Source organism: Lentinus tigrinus (genome assembly GCF_003813185.1).
Source record: "Lentinus tigrinus ALCF2SS1-7 unplaced genomic scaffold L226scaffold_44, whole genome shotgun sequence".
Taxonomy (NCBI): domain Eukaryota; kingdom Fungi; phylum Basidiomycota; class Agaricomycetes; order Polyporales; family Polyporaceae; genus Lentinus; species Lentinus tigrinus.
The window spans coordinates 173,634-193,007 of NW_027137953.1; the positions used below are offsets into that span (position 1 = coordinate 173,634).

Consider the following 19,374-nt stretch of genomic DNA (forward strand, 5'->3'; position numbering starts at 1 on the left):
GGACACCTTGTCGGACTTGCTTCGGGCTGGCTACACCGCTCAGATGCTGTAACTTGCGCTGCTCAATTCAATGTCATTGCCATCCCGATCTCGCCGACCCGTTCCTCGCCACAGAACTCGTACAAACTGTTGCGGGTGCTCCGAAGCCATGCGGATACCGAACGTGGCTGCTATATAACCGCTCTCGACACATACAACGTTGCTGTGGCGACCACTGTCAACCGTTGGCAGCACTGACTGCGCTCCAGTGCGCAGTGCGGACATCACTCTGCGATACACAGCGAGGTCGATGTATTACTCAAGAAGGAACAGACGCTCCTTGTGCGCTCTAGCGAATCCATTTCTTGCGTCAGCCTTGCAATCAACCTCCCACCTGGCGGCGTTCCGCGCAGCACTCGACCTGTACTGTTACCGGTACTTGCTTATTTTGCCTTTACAGTTCGGAGCCGTCGACAGATGACAAAGTACCAACTGTCGTCTATCTCCACACCGTTCTCATCTGTCCCGGTGCGCATCAGCGTGACAACCTCCACGAACTCCAAGGCTTCTACGGTGGGTACCTACGCATGAGCTCATTCTTCTTGCCCGATGACTGGCCATTCGGGATTCTCATCGGCAATACTTCCCGTTAGTAGCTGCAGTCTTCCGGCGGAACCAACCACAACTCACTGGCATATGTCGCTGTGGTTATGTACCGCCACTCCCACAAGCTCGAGCCAGCGTCCCACATTCTCTCGGCGCCGTGCATCGATGATCCAGCGTGCCGGTCCTAGCATGCGTGTGGTGTGGTTCATCCAAGTCTGAAGAGGACGCTGCCCGCCCGAGCCCGAGGTTCGGACTCGTCACGGTCTCTTCCACCGTGATACTACGTAGATTGCCCCTCAACCGCTCTGGCCCCCTTTCCCCCAATCATGCCCGCAGCTGGTATGCGGCATGCCAGCACTTCCTTCCTCCTCACACTCGACGTGCACAAGTCCGACTTGGCATACCGAGATTCAACCAGGCTGAGGGCTAGCGCTCTTGACACAAGTGCAGCCTGGGTCTCCCGGCGGTCCGAGCTCTGACAGAACAGCGGCACGCTCTTGTCCTCATATGCACGTACAAATCATGATCATTCTCGTTGCGATACCGCCGCTATCCGCTGGTCTCTGAATTGCCCGGGGACCGGTTGTCGTCGTTTCGGTTGCGTGTAGTACTAGTACCAGTACCTACCATAGCTAGATTGAATTGAAGGCTGCGGGAGACGTACATTGTCAAACGGTAAAACATGATGTTAATGCATCTGCGGATCATGCCTGTGAATACCGGAGTAAGTACTCGTCGGAAGAGCGTTCGAATGTTCACTGTTCAGGCCAGCGGCTAGGCATTAAGAAAACCTATAGGCAAAGAAAAAAGCTTTGCAAATTACCTAGCTACTTCCGACACTGGGAATCGAACCCCGGGCTATCGCGTGAGAGGCGATAATGTTAGCCACTACACCATATCGGATTATAAAACTCGACTTTACTGTATATACATAGAAAAAAAAAATGAACTGTCGCGAAAAAGAGTCAAGCTTCTTTTCAATCTAGTCCCAACCACCGCATATGTTTGAGGCGACATCAATCTCCATAGCTTAAGGAAGCGACGCGGGCTCTGCGACTTGCACCCTGTACGATCCGGATACACCGACAACTGCACCGTAGCTCGTAGCACTCACTCCGGACGTCCACTACACCTCACCGGCACCAGCGCCGCTAATACTGTTCCCAACATACTTTGGTGCAGATTCATGTCAGTACTGCATCTACAACTACTACAGCAGACATCGGCCCTGGCCCCGGGCTCGCCACAAGCGCAGCCTATTGATCTCTGGTGACGTTCAAGCCAACGGCTGTTCAAAGAGGTCCCTCTACCCACGCGTCGGATGAGCGAACACGCTTGAAGCTTTCCTAGGGACTATAAAGTGCTCACCGTAGTCGTACACAAGGCGTCCCTGCACCGCTTCCCCCTTCGCATCCACAAGATACGCCCGCCGGACGTATCGCTTGGCACCCCCGATGTTCTCAAAGCCCCACGTCTGCAGACCATCCGCGTCAGTCTCATCCTCCCCCCCTCTTGAAAGAGTCTCCGCCGTCGTCAGCTCACCTGCTCCATGCGCCAGGTCTCACCGCCCTTCCCCAGGTCGCCCTGCGCAAGCGTGTGGACGACCGTCCCATCGACGAACGACTCGGGGAGCAAGCCCTCCGTGAGCCAGCCAGCCCCAGCCTCGACCTCGCTGGCCTTGACGCGCCGGTTCTGGGACACGAGCGCACCAAAGAGCGGGCTGTCGACTTTCTTCTGCGACCAGTCGAGCACGCGGTGCTCGCTGCTCGAGCGCAGCCCGGGCACGGTCTGCTCGACCTCGATGTGCTCGACTCCGGAGGCGGAGGTGTAGTGCTTCATGGCGAGGTGCGGGACGGCGAGGGAGAGCGTCTTGCGCATCGTCCAGGAGACGCCTTGCGCCTTGAGGATGTCCTGCTGGTTCTCGCTGAGGGTCTTGTTCTGCGGTGCGGAGGTCAGTCGTGCTGAGGGTACGAGCGGGATCGTATTGGGCCGCCGCGATTGTGCCGGCCTACTCACCATGACGAACTTGCCACTGAAGTCCTTGGAGCTCATCTCTGCTGGGGCGGCCATGGTTAAAAGTCGAAGATGGGAATATGGAAGTATTGAAGTGCGATTAAGGTGTGTGTTCGAGTGGACTCGGGATTGTTGTCTCTGGTTGTGCTGACAGCTCGAGTCGCAGACATGGGGTTTATATACCCCGTGGTTCACGCAAGACCTGCCGGCTCGCACTCCCTCTATTCCTCGCATGCCTCGAGTTCTGCTTCCGGACTCTGTCGTCGCCGTGCGCTGCAGGTACTGTTGCTACCTATAGCTCCCGGACTCCGGCGCTTCGTACAGGCCTTCCCATGGCGAGGTACCGATGCGACATAGCCACGGCAGACGATCTGCCCCCGGACCCGTTCGCAGTCGGTTGCGAACTGTTTCGTGCTGCGACTTCGGCGCCGAAGTGGCAACTTCGGTGCATAATGCCTCAGTAGACGCGCCTCCGAGACGCGACTTGGAGGAGTTACGTCACGCGTCCGTTCAAGTACCGCTTGCATTGCGATCTCGTTCAGCCCCTTGCATCCCGAGGCACTGCTGTAGCCTTTTTAGGTGCGTTACTTTCTCCCTTGCCACTTGGATTTTAATCCCGTCTTTGGCTGAATTCATTGATCACACACGGCCGCAGCAACTTTGCGCGTCGGCGTCCGTTCAAGGATGTGTACGCTAGTCGACGTCGCAGTTCGCCTTGTGTGACCGGACAGTAAAACGGACATGGCTTTATTCCTCCCGGGCTGGAACGGCGAAACCGAGGTTCGTGTACAGTCCCTCATCGTTCAGACCACCACATGAAGATAAGCACGTGCGAGATCATCGCACTAAGCCCTTGGTATTTGCGCGAAAGGGGCTACATTCACCGTTGTCCCAGAACTTGAAAGAGAAAACAACGTCTTTGTGTGAGTGGCGTCGACATGACATTTCGCCTCCTCGGCGCGTCAGCCTGCAGAATCCCTTCCACCACATCTTGCGAGTTCAGTCGTACGCTTATCTTCTCTACCTGACAAGCCACAGCAGGCCTGTAGCTACCAGATATCCTCTTCACGCAGCCTTCGCTTCGTGAGTCCCTTGTGTTTGAGAAATGGCTCGACTAGTGATCTGACAAAGTTTGACGCCACTCGCGGCAGCCCCCACCTCGTCTTCAGTATGTCGGCACCATACGTCACTCAGGAAGGTCGACTCGTCTGCGTTCCTGAGCCCACTCCACAACTTCAGAGGTTCCTCCCTCTGTGGTTCTTCGACGGGAACGTCGTCCTTGTGGCGCAAGGTGTCGCTTTCCGCGTCCACCAAGGCGTGCTGGCACACCACTCGACGGTCTTCAGGTCTTGGTTCACAGGGCCCAACCCGGTTGTGAGCTATGGCACAGTGAATCTGTTCGAGGGGGTGCCGATGGTGTGGCTCAGAAGTACCGACACCGCGTACGATCTCAGGCAAGCGTTATTTGTGATGTACGGCTTCAGGTACGTTCTTGATCATGGTGTGCATGGAGTACTGACGTTACTTACCTTCGATGCCCAAAGGTGTTTCGATGGTCCCCTGCCAGTCACGTTCTCCGAGGTGGCTGGCTTGCGCCGCTTCGCGCTCGCCTACGGCATGGACTTGCTCGCCGAAGCATCCCGGCAGCTCTTCAATCCTGTCTTCCCTGGGGACATCGGCGATTGGGACGCGTTCGACCGCGAGCACCGCCTCTCCTTCGGTCTGGGAGACTACCAGGCGATCGAGGCGTTCAACCTGATCAAGCTGAAACACGACGGCTTCTACCTTGCCGCGGTCTACTTCTGCGCCCAACTCCCAGTTGAAGTCCTTCGTGAGGGGACGTGGCGGTTGGATGGAACCCCAGAGGTGCTCAGTGAGGAGGACATGCAGATTATCCTCACGGCGAAGGCGCGCCTGCAGGAGCTCAGCGCGAAGGTGCTTGCCCTGTGCTCCGATACGGTGTACACCCTTGGCGAGCAATGCGACGAGACGGGCTGCGAGGTCGCGTTGCACGCCGTCATGTGCCCGAAGGGTCCCGTGGCAGGACGTCTTGCGCGCGGGGATGCGATGAGCGGATGGGCACTCTATTGCATCGAAGAGCTTTCGGTCAACAGGCAGATCTGCGATGAATGTGAACGGGACGCGCGGGAGCGCCACGAAGCCCTGCGGAAGCAGGTCTGGAAGGAGTTCGTGGAGGCTGTCACGGTGGCCCAAGTTCCGACGAGGTATTGGCAAGGCCAGTAGATGCCGCGGGAACGGCATGCACGCAGGCGTACTACCCTCATGCGCGATGTTTTCTTCTCCTGCTTACATGTGCTCGAAGTCGATATCCCTTTGTAATTTTTTCTCTCGTTATACTGAATCTCACAGTACTTAGTCTGCCAGAAAGTGACGGCGTCCACTTTTGCGTGACCTGGTTGGCAAGAACTTTGATGCTTGTCGTCTACATATATACTGCCCCAGGTCTCCTCCGAGTATTCACCAGAACGCTTCCACAACACCTCAGTCCCGACATCTTGTTCACCTCTACCATGTTATTCCATTCCCGAATACCCTCAAGCACTCAGGGAAACAGGTGAGGGATATCTGGTCATGGTTGCTGGATATGGGAAGGAACCCTGCGCATGCGATCCCGGCTTCCCAGCTCTGCAACGCGCCTCCTCGAGCGACCAGACCCTGTTACTCACCACTCAACCACATGCACACTGCTCACACCAGGGGAGCAGAACGAAGCCAAACTACGTTCACGATTACTTAATGTCTGGTATAGGATGTGAGGGTTATAAACTACATTGCGGGGTGACGAGTATGCGACGACGAGCACGAAGACGAGACCAACGGGGTGCGATATGATGGCGACAATGGCAAGGTATTGTGGAAGTCCAAACGTGGGGATGGTGATTGGAATGTGACGAGGAACGTATGGAGGTAGCGGGGCGGCGGACACAGGATGGATGCGTATGCATAAGCAACGGTGATGGACAAGAACAGAGACGGATGCGACTATGATCAAGAACGCAGCACAGAATGTACCGCGCCGTCTATGGGGATGGGCGAGGACAGGGGGGTAAAGGGGAGCCGGCGAACGAGAGGGAATCGCGACGTCGCCGCGGGGGATGACAATTCGGATAGGATAGAATAGAAAAGAATGTGAACAGACGTACATGCTCAGTCAATCATCATGTCCACATCGTCGCCTCCTGCCGCCTCGCTTGACGGACCCGCCATCTCGCTTTCCTCCGCACCCTGCTCGCCTCGTTGCGCCGTAAGATGTCTCGCAAATATGCGTCTTTGCAAATCCGCGCTCGCGTTCGCGTCTTCCGGCCACGCAGCGGGTGGTGCGGCGTTGCCCGGGAGGTACGTCCACGTCCTGGACCCATCCAGCGCGGCAGCAAGGACCGGTATCGCGTTCGGATTCCTCGACGTCGACGCCGCAGCTGCCTCGGTCCCAATGGGGGCTTGCGCTGTTGCTTGCCGTGTCGGAACAGTCGTCGTGGTCGAGCTTGCGCTGGTCGAGATCCGGACCGTCGAAGGCTGTGTGCGCGTCCCCGTCGCACCAGCGGCCTCCTGCGCTAACCTCGCCTCCGCCGCGACCGCTCTCGCCTGCCTCTCCCTCTCCCGTTCTCGCTCACGTTCGCGGGCCTCTCTCCTCTCCGCCCGGTCAGCACGTGCAGTGTTCCCACTCGCGCCGGCGCCAGCATTCGCACCCGAGCGTGAGCTCTCGCCATGATGGTGGTGGTCCCCATCCTCCTCCGGGTCCTTCGCGCTACACCAGAACCGGTGGCCCTCGCTCCACGCTGTGCTCTGACACTCCTTCCCGCAATACTTTGCCTTCCGACACCGCCGGCACTTGGCAAATTCTCGCGGGAACCGCTCCCACCGCCCACACAGCACTACACGCTCCGTCAGCACACCTATTCACGAAAGAGACACGAAGAGACACGCACTGTTCGCACACTGCCGGATGCCGCCTCTGCTGTCGTCCTTCCGACACGCGTTGCGCATGATAACGCCTGCCCAATACTGAATCTCCGGCGGCAGACTGGGCGGTGGGTTCGGGGACTCGAGCTCGGACGAGCTGTGCCTGTAGGTGAACCGCTCGACGAGGGCGAAGACGTTCGTCATCCGTGGTGGAACCGCGCCGTTGCCATTGGCTGGTGCGCTCGGACCGGATCCCGAATTCGAGCTTGCCACAACCCCAGACGATGACGACGACGCGCGCTCCTTCTCCTTGCAACGGCCAGTAGCGTTGTTGAACGCCTTCACCAGAGGGTGGACGTCTCTGCTTGGACCGGAGGTAGACGTGGCTGCCGACGATGAAGACGCGGCTGCGGACCGCGACGACGACGAAGGCTGACCATACCTGCCCTCGTTGGAGAGCTGAGCGGTCGCCGGGTGGAAGCTCGTACGCGGCTTGTAGAACGCTTGCCGGCAGTGAGGGTACTTGCTCAGGTATGCAAGCAGTTGGAGGCTCAGAAGGACGTCTTCGTCGCGATAGGGCCCCGAGTCGACCTCGCGGGAATGGTGGTGGTGATGGTGATGGTTGGGTGTGCCATTGTTGCCGGTGCCAGTGTTCCCGCCGCGGATCGTGTTCTGCCTGGCCGGCGTGCCCGTATCCATATTACGACCAGTATCGACCGTAGGTGTGAGGAAGTTGCCGACGCTTGGGGTCCGTGCGGCTGTCATAGGAAGGTTAGTAGTTCCTGCACGGGGAGTCCGCTCCCCCGCCCCTGGATGTCCATCAGCGCCTGTGCGAGGAGGGGGTGGTCCTTCGAGCGCACCAGGAGCTCCGGGTGGTGCACCCATCGCGAAATCGTCGTTTGTCTCCAACGAAACAATCCCGTCCTCGACACCGACGCCAGGGACGACACCCTCGTCGTTGATTATGATGTGGGCGTCCGAGGCCATGTCCATACCTGCGGGCGCAGCTGTGGCCGCCGTATCCGAGACAATACCAACCGCACGCCGTGAATGTGTCGCGCGAATAGTACCCGTGTCTGTGGCCTGACGTTCGGGCGAGGGGGAAGGCACATCGCCGTCCCGTGAGGTATCCATGTCCACGTCGCCGTCGTCCTCCGTCTCGGTCTCTGGTCGTGAGTTCGCAGCCGACGTTGACGTAGATGGACCGGCCGAGACGTTGGGAACGTTGAGCCTCGATCGATGTGGCCGCCGCGTGGTCGCCATGGGCTGATCCCAGACAGGACGCGCAATGATAGTCCCGCTGCGATCGCGGGCAGGAACGACAACGGCACCTGTTGGAGTATTGGATCCGTTCGGCGTAGCGTTGGTGGAGGTGTCCGCAGAGGTGTCGGTATCCTGTGCGCGGGAGGCGCTGGGTGTTGCCTGTTCCGTCTGCATCGGTTCCTGCGCGATGTTAGTCATCTGTCAGTGGATCTGGATAGCGCCGACGAGTACGAGAACGCACCTCCTGTGATGTATCGACGGTCTGCACAGAAGTGTCGGCTGGGCGCACGGTGAGGCGGTCGGCGGCGATCTGTCGCTCGAGAGCCCGAGCTAACTCCGCGGCCTGCTGCCTCTGGCGCATCTCCGTCTGGGCCTGCCTTCTCGCCATGCGCTGCTCCCTGGTCTCCCTTGGCATACCGTTTGCAGCGACACTGGGTCCAACAGCGAACCCCTTGCTCGCGAGCCAGGCTTCGAGGATGCATCCGACGACCTCGAGGGTACCCGCTTGCACGACGCGACTCCGGATGGGCTCGCTGCCACGTACACCGATGTTCACGATACACTGGAAGGCCCAGGAGAACCGATAGGCGGCGTGTTTGTCATACGACTTTGGGAGAAGGGTCGGAAGGGGCTTTGGGGGATGGGAGCCGGGCGGTGACAAGCCGTAGAAGATCGCAGGGTTGTCCGGGGGTGGTGGCGACAAACAAAAGTCATGGAGGATACGCACTAGACGTTCGAGCCCGCCGTCCATGGTCATGATCTCGCGTATTCGGGGAGAGGTGGAGGTGAGATAGACGAGATGGGTGAGCGAGTTGAACAGGGGCAGCGATGAGTTGGTGTCGAGTGCTGTGGGTGTACATCGGTGTTCCATTTGAGCTGAACGTGTTCGAGGGCGTACTCACCTCGTCGGTCGTAGAGCTGCGACGAAATGCAGACGGAGGCCCTGTTCTGGGCGGGAAACGCGAAGTTGGACTCGCGCATGTCGGGCGCCGCACGATCGGGAGACTGGCAATATTGGCGTGAAGAACGAGATAGAGGGCGAGAGGGACGTGAGGCAAGTCGTGGACGTCGTGTGCGTCGTCGCCGTCGTTGTGGTCGATGTTGAAGACCGCCTGCGCGGCGTGTGATCTGACTGATCCCGTGTTTGCTCGTATTTGTTCCCCGTGGCAGCCGCGCTTCGGGTTTTATTCGCGTTGTTTACCACAACTACCGTTACCCTTCCGCTTGTACTTTGAAAAAAACAAGGTCGGTGAAACGGACGTTGACTTCTCACTTTACGCATACATCTCTCCTTGGTCTTACGAGTCCTTCTCGCTACGCGGTGCGGCCGAGGTTGTCGAGACTGGTCTGGCCATCCTCCGACGTTCTTCGCTCTCGTTCGCCTCGTGGTTAAATCTCAAGGCTTTCTTCGTGATATTTTCGGCCACAAACTGCGGCCATCTTGCATCGAGGCAGCTCTACGGCCAGCTTGATTTTCGATTCTTGGACGTACGTTTACCGTTTTCGACTCCGTAAACCCCCTTCGGGCATCAACCGCCGTTGCAGTCTTCTGATGTATCACAGGTTCGTACCTGATACACGAAGCTTTGAGCTCGAGGGCCTGAATGTCATCCTTCACGGTATGTGGTTTAGCTCAGCAGACGCTCATAGCGCTCGTCCGGATCCAAGTTCTGACCAAGCTCGTTTCCCTGAAGCCGAATGTGCCAACAGATCCCTTGCTGAGATATAGTAGCTGGGTCAGCTCCGTTTACTAACAGCCGTGAAGATGCGTTGGGCCTTCCGATATAACTCCATCGATGTCTGGACAATCAGCCCACGGTCATGTACTCTACATGTCACTCATTTTCACAAAATGGCGTGGAGAAGACCTCCGTACTGTGAACAGATGGTTATGACTCTCTTTTCGCGCCTTCACTTGCTGATACCTCCTCTCCCGCGACGAGTACGCCAGGGTTTAACCTGTCGAAACACGCAATCGATTCCCTGAATGGAATGCCCCGCTCTCGCTCCGACTCGGATGATGGGTTCTTCGGACCTCAATATGTCAGGGTACGCCTGATCCTTTCCGGTCAGACTGAGAGACTAACGTACCCTCGGTTCAATAGCCTTCGATCATAATATTACGATTCACGCCGTCGCTGTGGGATCTCGAGACGGTCGTCGAAGGAACATGATCATACGCCGCTCGAGGTGAAACAGCTATCGTATACTGCATAGACGAGCAGTGTCACTGACAGTGTGCAGAGAGTATGCAGTGCCGCAGCCTGGGCCGGAGAACGCCTTCTTGCGCCGGCGCTCGGGGCTCGCGCGCCGACGTAGTTTCCTTGCTCTCATCACGTCCTCGCAGCGGTATGGCAATGGCAGCAACTACTCAGTAGGACTCTCACGAAAACACGGGCCAGTTATACTGACCTTTAGACAGAACTGCCACCTGTACACGATTCACGAAACACCCGCCAACGGCGTTGATCTGTGTCGATATCGATGCCTAGACCGCAGCCCAACACAGACGCGCGTTCGTTACCACACACCTTCGCAGCACGCATCCTCAAGCTCATGCTTATAGGCCTTCTACAGCCTCGCATAAACTCACATTCGACCGCTGGGGCCCTTTGGTCGTCTCCACTCACGAACGAAAACGCTTGTCTTGCAGGTTGACAGCCCGCCGAGTCGCTCCCAGTCGGATCTGCCAGCCCTGCCGAGAGCAACCGTCAACGTGCGCTCCTCCTTATGGCTCCTCATAGCGACAAATGTTGCCGTACTCATGCCCATAGTCTGGATTGTGAGCCTATAGACTGCCAGCGCACCGCTTCGGATACGTTGTTGTGCTCTCAGAGCAGTTCGGATCTGTACGACCGTGTGCCCGACTCCATCGTCTCCCTGGGTATGTAAGAAGCACCTCTTTTGCTGTGTTACCCTCTCTCATCTCCTGCTTCTCTTTCAGTTGTGACGGTAATATCGTGCACGTTTGGCGAGTCAAGGTTTGTCGAGCACTTGCCAACCTTTTTCCACCTGCTCACCTGTCTCTCCCTGGATTCAGATTCAACAGACGTGTCTAGCAGCGTCCTCGACTTCCCGGTAGGACCCTGTCATCCTCCAACATGAATGGTGAATCTAGGACAACGTTTGCAATGTCCTCGGCTGAAGGTACGCTGTCACATTGGCCGGCAGGCGATCTCTCAGCTAGGACCTCGTCTGTTCATAGTACTGATCTTCCGCGGGCAGGTCGCGCGGTTCGACAGCACCCCCCTCGCCACATCATGAGGATGAAGATGAGATCCTCCTTTCCAACCAGCGCAAATGATGCTGTTACGACGAGTGTCTCGCTGGCGCCGGTCCCTATCTCCGTAGAGACGACAATGGCGGATCTCTCAACTGAACCTCCAGGCACTGGTTTGCCGACTCGGTCTCCACGCATCGTCCTCGCAGTCCGACAGGCCGACCCTACGGCCACTTACACGCCTGGTCTCATCTCGGCTCCAATCACGGTGGCGGGTACCCTACAGGCGACCGCACTCTCGTTCAACACTCAAACCTTTGGAACCAATACGGGAACGGAATCGGGCGTTCCGCTGCTACAACCATCAGGCTCGTCCGACAACGGTTCACGCACCTCTCAGACGTCGTCTACATCTGCGACGTCAACCCCTCCGCCAGCCCCCCAGGCAGATCGTGTACCTGTCATCGTCGGCAGCATATGCGGTGTCCTAGCTCTAGTGCTGTTGGTTGCGCTGCTCATCACGAGATTCCGACATGCAAGGCTGCGTAAATGGAAGGGTCAGTATCGATCATATGGCACGCAGTGCTTGTGTTCAGACTCGGCGCTCATGACCATAATTAGGTCCCTTCATGGAGAGGATCGTGGCACATCGGCATCGTATCTCTCTGGTCAGCGGCCGGACTGCGTTTGCAGATTCTCCAAGGGGTGATCCAGATGACCTCGATGGATACACGCTCTGCACATCACACATGACAATCGTCGGCTCCTCTTCCCGTTCATCTCTGGAGAAAGGTGATACACTTGGAGAGCCACTCCCGTGTCCTCCGCCAGATCGGACTCCGTCTTCGGCTCCAGCGAAATGTCCGATGACCGTAGGGCAAACCGCGCCGGAGTCGTCCGTGGCCACACCAGAGGGATCTCGGGCTTCTGCCAGTACACCGCCTCCGCTCGCTCGACTTGAAGCACTTCCATGCTATGATCAGTCGTCGGGCGGAAAGCGCAAGGACCGCTCCGAGTCCGGGATGAAGGCACCCGATGAACGATCTAGTAGTCCGCCGCCAGCATACAGCTGGACCGCGGGCCAGTGACATATCCTTCGTTGATGAGGGTGAGTGTCACCGCTTAGCCTACTGTTCATGTCGCGTCTCATGCTGACTATTCGAAGAGGACGAGTTTTGGGAGTGCCTGAGGTGCCTTCACTCAACTAGACCAATTCAATGCTTGGCAACCTTCATCTTGGATCCGCGAAATAAAACCACGTTTTAACATGTGCTCGTACTCTGATAGGTGACGGTGAGACTGTGATACTCGTAATACCGGAGTCACCTATGTAATATTGCCGCATCGTACATTTGTACGCGCCTGACATGTCTCGCGTCTGCGAAACTGTTCAATGCGCCGATTCCCAGGTTGACGTCATTCTCGTTCACACGTAACACGTTGACATTTTGCGCTTTACGAGTCGCGCGGTACCCCGTCTTGACTCTGGTCGTGACTCGTCCACTCACTACCTTCCGCCAGGTCCGTTTCCATGTCCTTTCCCCGATGTTTACGAGTTGAATCTCTCTGGATCGGTCGACCACATTGGCGCCTCAGCCAAACCCAGGAGCCCTTCGTTCTCCCTGCAGCACAAGTAGCCCTCCGAGACTCAACAACAGACGAATTGAATCATTCCACGATGTATATTGCGAGTATAGCAAGGGATCCCGAATTTTGGCTCTTCGACGGGAACGTAGTCCTCCTCGCACAGAACCGTCATGCCGCGTTCCGGGTACACAAGGGCGTCCTCTCTCTCCACTCTGAATTCTTCGCTGGTATGTTCGAACATGAGCTCCCCAACCTCAGTAAGGAACTATGCAAGGACGAGAACCTTGATGGGTGTCCAACTGTTCCCCTCGAAGACACGGAGTACGACATTCGGCAATTCCTGCTCGTCGTATATGGGAAGAGGTGTGTCGCCCATTTCAACGTGAACTCCGATCCCTTGAGATCGCTCACGATGTTTGTATTCAGCCGACTCAAGACTCCCGAGGAGACCACCTTCCCGATTCTCGCCGCTCTGATCCGCGTCGGGCACAAGTACGGCATGCATGATGTAGTGAACGAGTGCACCCCATACCTCCGTTCAATTGTGCCCACAACCCTCGATGAGTACGGCCAGGTGTTGGCGCACCAGTTTAGCATCGACTTCGCCCCGTACCATGCTGTGGAAGCCCTCTATGTCTTCCGTCTCATCGACCTAGATGCCGATGACCCCCACGTGCTCTCGTTCGTTCTGTTCCTCTGCGCGTAACTCGATGAGCGCGGCCTTCGCAACGGTATCCCGCGAGAGGACGAGGTGACGCTAGAGAAGCTCAGCGAGGCCGATCTGGAACGGATTCTCGCACTGAAAAGTGGGTTCCGGCAGCGCGTAGAAGAGGTCCTGCGTGAAGCGGCGTCGTTCTCGGGGCCTGGGCTCGACTGCGAGCTTTATGGAGAGGATGACCCACTGGTTGACCCATATGCCATGGAATGCGACGAAGGGTACGATACGTTCGTCGCGCGGCGCATTACCACGAGGCACTGGGGCGAGATTCTGTTTGGGTCGTCGATCATGGGTGTGATGAATACGGCGGAGAGTATGCACGGCGGCGTGTGCAGGGCATGTATGAGGCCAAAGCGGATGAGGCAGATTCAGCTGCAGAAGGAGAACTGGGATGCGTTGCCGGTGCTTGCGGGCATGGTGTAGGATATATAATAAGCGGGTAAGGTCATGTGTAAGATTGGCGGTATGTGTGTTGACTTACGAGCACCTTGCTTCTAGTACCCGCAAATCATGTGTATAAGTATATCATATCACATACCACGAATTGCAACCCTGGCACAGGCTTTACATCCAGGGACTCCAAGTTGATCTAATCCAACTACACAGTACTATCATGTGCCCGGTTGAGGACCTTCAGTCATCGCCATCAGAGCCTCCTTGCAAATGCGAGTCGCGCGGGTACAACCGCACCACACGAGACTTCCTGACTTCCGCACCCGCAGCTCCGAAGTACCGCTGCGACTCGAAGCTCCAATTCAGGTTACCAACGATCCAACACTCCATCGCCATCGCATGCCGCGCAACTCCCAGGTCGATCACTGCATCCCAGGTCGGTAGCGTGCGCTTCGCCTCGAGGTACGTCTCCATAAGCGTCTTGAAATGCTCGGCGATGTAGTTTGCGGCGCCCTGGAGATCAAGGCCCAGGTGATGCATGAGGACGGTCATCACATTATTGGTCGTATGGCCCTTAGCCTGTTCCATGTTGTACGAGTATAGGTCCTATGAGGAGAGCGTGGCAAGTGAGTCACAGTGACGGTTAGGCAGGAGCATTCTGGGAATGGCGCATCTCACATTCGCCAAATAGATCATATCTACGGCGGCCAAGTGCATCTTCACGAACGTCGGATCCTCGACGACCTCATCCGGCAGGTCGACGTTCAGTGCACCGCCTGCGAGTTCAAGACAGAACCGTACTGCGCTGTTCTCGCGGCGGATGGCGACGTACGAATCGAGGTCGAGAATGACCCCGCGGGCGCGGAGATCGGCCTCCCGTGCAACGGCCTCTGTGTAGGCCTTGCAGTACTTGAGCATGCGAGCATATGTCAGAGGACCGCAATGCGCATGAAGCCGAGTCGTCAGACTGTAACGAGAGCCCCGTAAGTGGATGTGGAGGTGACGACGGCAGGAACGTACTCCTTCGCCATCCTGCACAGCGTACTCCCGTCGTCGTAGTCGGGGTCCTTCATGACTTCGTAGAGCGCACTCCCGGTCTTCCGTGCGCCACCCTCGTCCTGGTCGTCGCTGATCTCGTCGATCGTGAACAGCAACCCGAAGAAATCGCATGTCGTTCGGAGGGATTCATGGTCTGCGTACGGGTACGCGTGCGCGCAAAGGAGCGAGCTCGCGCACCAGAGGAAGATGGCGCGCTTGACCGTAGCGTCGGTGAGGGCCCCGGGAAAGCTTGCGATCCAAGCGGAAGACTCGGCGGCGGCAGCGGCGTAGTGGGGGTTGAAGGAGGCGGGAAAAGAGGTGAGGGCGTGCAGGTCCGGGAGGACGAAGGAGGCCGGTGGGAGAGTGGTCGACTCGGAGGAGGTCATGACTTTGGATGAGTGTACGGTTCGCCGAAGCTCAGCAAGCTGAGGGACACGGTTTATAACTAAGACAGAGAGACGGTCAGCGATAAGTTTCTGTCCTCTGCGGTTTTGGTTCCACCAACCTTACCTCTTCTCGAGTACGTGCAGTAGGAAAAATGAAGAGGCAGTATGACCGCTGTGCCTGTCACGCGCATCGGGATCTAGCATGTTCACTATCTCAACTCTCCACCACTTCGGTGTTTTAGACTGAGCGCCACTGAATCGACAACAAACAGCAGACACTAGCCCATAGCGTTTGATGTGCTAAGTGCTGAGCCGTCTATAATCCATATTGCAATCTGCCGGTTTATTAAACCGGGGGGTATGCAATATGCCGGTTTATTCATAGCGTACCTTCGTGTGATCCTAATCAGGTGGTACTTGGGCTAGTGTATGTTATACATGTCAGCGACTTGCAGCTGCGTTTTGGACTGTCGAGTGTACCAGGAAGAGCGAGAGCGACGTCGGGAATGTGGGCCAGGGCAACGTGCGCGCGGGGGCAAAAGCGCCCATCGAGATCTTATCGCTTCGGGCGCTTGATGCGATAACCCAGCGTATCTAATCCTATCTAATCTCCCAGGTCGGGCGCTCCGAGGTACATTTTCCGAATTTGAGGTACCGGCACCCCATGGAGTGCCGGCAGAAATTCTAATAGACTCAGAATGTAGAACTCGATAGAGATGTGGGAGGCACTGCATACACAAGAAAGTACCTAGCAAGATGCATGAGAATTAAGCATCTCGGAAAACATACGTCGGGGCGCCCGACGGGTCCAGATTAGATGGAGACTAGCGTCGAACCGATAAGATGGGCGCGGGCGCTTGTGAGGGCTACAGCGTCGGCGCTCATACGGCGCTCACGTCGCTCTGGCCAACATTCGCGACGTTGTGCACGCTCTCAGCCCCACGCTGGACAGCTGGAAACCCGCGTATGCGTTTCTGACATCTACTAGATGCAGGGCCGAGTGAAATATTGCGCCCCAGGGCTGCCTACAGGACATCACGAATAAACCGGGCATATTGTACACCCCCCGGTTTAATAAACCAGCAGATTGCAATATGTATTGGGGTCTCTACAAGTGCTGGTAAGTCGTGACAGCACCTTCAGCTGAAACAAACATACTGAAGAATGACGCCATGGGTGGAGGGTAGACAGGGTTGGTTGCATGCGACGATGCCTTGCTGCATCCGGAATGAGTCGAACCTTGGCGACTTCACAAGTGGATCTGTACTAGTATGCGAAGACTATCAGCACTGCTCAACGAATAGCTGATGACATCTGATACTTTACAGTACAGGGAAGGTTCGGGCTTCCGAACCAGGATAATCATAATTTTGCCGCGCATTGAAAACGGCGTTTGTGGGAATCGGCAGCCGTCAACGTCGAGACCTTCAAGGACACATTGGCGTCAGGGCGTACACTTAGGAGCCGGATAACAATAACGGAGAGGCACGTACGAACCTTGACCTGCCTGACTTCCACCGCCACAATTCAGTGTGGTGTCGAAGAGGTGTGAACAGTGAGCGGGACGACTTCGGATGAACTTGAGCTCGTTCCTGTGAACGTAAAACGAGAATGGTTTAAGTGCACTGGCACACATCGTATGCATAAAACTCATACAGGTGTCTCAGGTCTGAATCCAGAAAGGTCCACAGCAGTTCGTGCCATGCCAAGGTATGTCAAAACCTATTAAGACATCCATTTGTGGTGCGCGAAATTGGCTGAATCGTAGCCCTAGAGAGACTCGCGTAACGCTGCGTTACTCAGCTTTTGCAGATGTCATTTCGAGAGTTGGAGTATCCAGTCCGATTTGAAGGTACGGTCTCGCTTTCTATGCGAGCAAAGTCGAGTACTAGTGACCCTGGATGACGTACAGGCTCACGTTAGCATTCGCGTACTCTACATACCACATGGAAGAGACCTAGGAGATGAATGAATTCGGATCGTCAGACGCGGACAGCGCAGATACGGGATAGCTGGAGACAGTGGCGGACGAGAGTCAAGTCGGGTATCGAACAACTTCATGTACTAGTCCAAGTACATACATATTGAAAGTCCGATTATATCGATTGGTACATCACTGTGGTTGAACTTGAGTCGTCGTGCAACCTACGCCACGTTCTTGGGCTTGAGTACGGCCAACAATTCCTTTGTCAACTCCCTGCGCTCCCTGTCCCCTTCCTCGAGCCGCCCATTCAACGAAGCGATCTGCTCCTGGAACATGGCGCGCTCCCTTTCCCGCTCTCTCTCCAACGAAGCGGTCTGCTCCTGGAACGTGGCGCGCTCTCTCTCTCGCTCTCTCTCCAACGAAGCGGTCTGCTCCTGGAACGTGGCGCGCTCTCTTTCTCGCTCTCTCTCCAACGAAGCGGTCTGCTCCTGGAACGTGGCGCGCTCTCTCTCTCGCTCCCTCTGCTCCTTTTCCAGGGATGCGGTCACGTGAGCGACCTGTACCTTTGCCAGCTCGCGGACGCGCTTGAGCTCTTCCTGCAACTGGAAGACAACGTCCCTCTGCGTCATCTGAGCGTCCTTCTTCGCGAGCTCCTTCTGAATGGTCGAGACGAGAACTTCTAGCATGATAGAACCTTGGTCAAGACGGTAGTACGTATCCGCAGAGGAGCGCATGAACGTACCATTGATGTCAACGGGGATTGAGCCACTGCGCGACCTCGAGGACTGACGGGATCCCTTGCGAACAAGGACATTATCGTCGACATTCGTGGCCCCAAGCTTGGGGGAGTGGGACCGAGCGCGAGTCTGGTTGCTGTTGAGCGGCGCGAGCGACCGCCGGGGCGACGACTGCGCTTGAATGCGGCTCCCGTTGAAGTCGGATGATCGGGCGCTCCCAATTTCTGAGGGAGGATTGGAATGGGGGGAAGAGGGCGCGTCGGAAGTAGGTGAGTGCGGCGGGGGGGTCTGTCCTTTCGCCACCGCGTCCGACGGAGCGTGACTGTTCCCAACCGACGACGCTTGGAGAGGTGGAGGGCCGAGGAGCGTTTGTTGGAAGTGCAGAACGCCTGTGCCCGAGGACCCATTGCTGTCATCGCTGCTCGACCAATCGGACTGATTGGCCGCATGCTGAGCCGCCCCCGCCTCCCAATCCTGTTGATTTCTGATTTCTTCCGACAGGCTTCCATACATACTGAGGGAGCTGTTGGCCGCGCTGTAGCGTACAATCCCCGCCAAGATACCGGAAAAGAGCTTGTCCACGTCCCCTTCGAGTTCGTCTGCCTTTCCGCTCAGGGAGTCGGGTGGCACCAGCGCCCTCACGATGCCCCAGAGGTCCTTAGCTAGGTCCTTGAGCACGTCAGGGAACCGAGAAACCTTCGGGATGACATTGCGTTGTATGAGCTGCTCAACCCCGTCTTTCGTGCTGAATCTCAATACGACGTCCATACCATCGATCGAGTCGGGGTCGATATAGGCGTCAGCGGCCTCGTACAGTTTGCGCAGCAACGCGATGTTTCCCTCCAGTGCCGCACGCACTGGCAGGCCGGTGGAAGAGTCGGTGCGAGTAGAGCGGATATGCGATATGATGGTCTCGGCGGATACAGGAGTGGGGAGCGTGGACCCAGTCGAGTCGCGTTTCAACTCGCGAATCCAGCCTTCGATGATGTCCCGAGTGCTCGGAGTCGCTGGCGGTGCGGGGCCAGCCTGGGCGGCCGGGTTGAGAGGAGATGAAGAAGATGAAGACATGTGGAAGAAATGGATGGCGTTCGTCTTTTGTCTCGAGCGTTGACGGTGGCGTGGTGTGTTGAAGAGATGAGGGACGCGGCGTCTGAGAACAGCGAGGTGGACGTTGGGAGACAGCCCGTGAGCTGGCTGGGTGAGTGCTGGGAGAGATATAGGGCCGGCTGGGTGCGTGTGCATGTCGATGGGCTGATAAGGTATCAGTTTACAATCCTGGAAGCTCGAGTCAGTGCGGGAGCCTCGAGGCTCACCCAACAAGTTCGAACTTGAAGTTGAACAATGAACGTTGTACAAACGTGGAAACCTGTGGGTCCGCAGACGCCCGGTGCGGTGCGGCGCTTGTCCTCTTGTGCACATGTACTAGTCCAAGTAAGTAACCATTGAAAGTCCGATTATATCGTCTAGTACAACACTCAGTCCGACTAGCATGACCCTCACTCACCATCTACATCGTGCACTATACATCGTGCTCTACGCTCTCCCCGACAAAGACAGATTTGCAGTTAGACGGGGCGTACTACGCCCGA

At 56.8% G+C, this 19,374-nt stretch overlaps 8 protein-coding genes and 1 non-coding gene across 9 annotated transcripts; 4 read left to right on the forward strand and 5 right to left on the reverse strand.

Annotated features, from left to right (window-relative positions):
- Positions 1-1,416: 1,416 nt before the first annotated feature.
- On the reverse strand, positions 1,417-1,488 carry L226DRAFT_t254. Its single transcript has one exon. It is a non-coding gene; the product is annotated as a tRNA-Glu (tRNA).
- Positions 1,489-1,647: 159 nt separating this feature from the next.
- On the reverse strand, positions 1,648-2,655 carry L226DRAFT_616670 (uncharacterized protein; the record flags this gene model as incomplete). The annotated part of the gene is made up of 4 exons (XM_067686942.1): positions 1,648-1,891; positions 1,954-2,059; positions 2,128-2,523; positions 2,602-2,655. The coding sequence occupies 4 exons, from the start codon at positions 2,653-2,655 to the stop codon at positions 1,878-1,880; spliced, it is 570 nt and encodes a 189-aa protein (XP_067530317.1). The 3' UTR covers positions 1,648-1,877.
- Positions 2,656-2,830: 175 nt separating this feature from the next.
- Positions 2,831-3,516, forward strand: L226DRAFT_268009 (uncharacterized protein). Its single transcript, XM_067673446.1, has 2 exons — positions 2,831-3,177; positions 3,254-3,516. The coding sequence occupies exons 1-2, from the start codon at positions 2,945-2,947 to the stop codon at positions 3,330-3,332; spliced, it is 312 nt and encodes a 103-aa protein (XP_067530318.1). The 5' UTR covers positions 2,831-2,944; the 3' UTR covers positions 3,333-3,516.
- Positions 3,517-3,768: 252 nt separating this feature from the next.
- On the forward strand, positions 3,769-4,842 carry L226DRAFT_575397 (uncharacterized protein; the record flags this gene model as incomplete). Its single annotated transcript, XM_067685184.1, has 2 exons — positions 3,769-4,082; positions 4,143-4,842. The coding sequence occupies 2 exons, from the start codon at positions 3,769-3,771 to the stop codon at positions 4,840-4,842; spliced, it is 1,014 nt and encodes a 337-aa protein (XP_067530319.1).
- Positions 4,843-5,343: 501 nt separating this feature from the next.
- On the reverse strand, positions 5,344-8,894 carry L226DRAFT_493928 (uncharacterized protein). The gene is made up of 4 exons (XM_067677467.1): positions 8,685-8,894; positions 8,024-8,628; positions 6,546-7,962; positions 5,344-6,491 (listed from the first exon to the last, which is right to left on the reverse strand). The coding sequence occupies exons 1-4, from the start codon at positions 8,761-8,763 to the stop codon at positions 5,767-5,769; spliced, it is 2,826 nt and encodes a 941-aa protein (XP_067530320.1). The 5' UTR covers positions 8,764-8,894; the 3' UTR covers positions 5,344-5,766.
- A 1,652-nt stretch (positions 8,895-10,546) lies between these two features.
- L226DRAFT_526438 (uncharacterized protein) lies at positions 10,547-12,090 on the forward strand (the record flags this gene model as incomplete). The annotated part of the gene is made up of 7 exons (XM_067679046.1): positions 10,547-10,564; positions 10,618-10,666; positions 10,727-10,763; positions 10,865-10,929; positions 11,008-11,559; positions 11,624-11,670; positions 11,986-12,090. 7 exons carry the CDS (start codon positions 10,547-10,549, stop codon positions 12,088-12,090), a joined length of 873 nt encoding a protein of 290 aa, XP_067530321.1.
- A 590-nt stretch (positions 12,091-12,680) lies between these two features.
- On the forward strand, positions 12,681-13,295 carry L226DRAFT_575399 (uncharacterized protein; the record flags this gene model as incomplete). The annotated part of the gene is made up of 2 exons (XM_067685185.1): positions 12,681-12,952; positions 13,016-13,295. The coding sequence occupies 2 exons, from the start codon at positions 12,681-12,683 to the stop codon at positions 13,293-13,295; spliced, it is 552 nt and encodes a 183-aa protein (XP_067530322.1).
- A 645-nt stretch (positions 13,296-13,940) lies between these two features.
- Positions 13,941-15,124, reverse strand: L226DRAFT_471297 (terpenoid synthase; the record flags this gene model as incomplete). Its single annotated transcript, XM_067676369.1, has 3 exons — positions 13,941-14,306; positions 14,379-14,667; positions 14,721-15,124. The coding sequence occupies 3 exons, from the start codon at positions 15,122-15,124 to the stop codon at positions 13,941-13,943; spliced, it is 1,059 nt and encodes a 352-aa protein (XP_067530323.1).
- Positions 15,125-17,269: 2,145 nt separating this feature from the next.
- Positions 17,270-19,147, reverse strand: L226DRAFT_563229 (uncharacterized protein; the record flags this gene model as incomplete). Its single annotated transcript, XM_067683549.1, has 2 exons — positions 19,099-19,147; positions 17,270-19,036 (listed from the first exon to the last, which is right to left on the reverse strand). Exon 2 carries the CDS (start codon positions 19,025-19,027, stop codon positions 17,270-17,272), a length of 1,758 nt encoding a protein of 585 aa, XP_067530324.1. The 5' UTR covers positions 19,028-19,036; positions 19,099-19,147.
- Between the last annotated feature and the right edge of the window lie 227 nt (positions 19,148-19,374).

What these genes read in the sequence shown, in the direction of transcription:
- L226DRAFT_268009 (XM_067673446.1), top strand. Translation starts at nt 2,945, where the DNA reads ATGCGACATAGCCACGGCAGACGATCTGCCCCCGGACCCGTTCGCAGT. An exon ending in CACTGCTGTAGCCTTTTTAG is followed by an intron (nt 3,178 to 3,253) that starts GTGCGTTACTTT and finishes ACACGGCCGCAG; the next exon opens with CAACTTTGCGCGTCGGCGTC.
- L226DRAFT_493928 (XM_067677467.1), bottom strand. Translation starts at nt 8,763, where the DNA reads ATGCGCGAGTCCAACTTCGCGTTTCCCGCCCAGAACAGGGCCTCCGTC. An exon ending in GCAGCTCTACGACCGACGAG is followed by an intron (nt 8,629 to 8,684) that starts GTGAGTACGCCC and finishes GTACACCCACAG; the next exon opens with CACTCGACACCAACTCATCG. An exon ending in CATCCGGCAGTGTGCGAACA is followed by an intron (nt 6,492 to 6,545) that starts GTGCGTGTCTCT and finishes CGGAGCGTGTAG; the next exon opens with TGCTGTGTGGGCGGTGGGAG.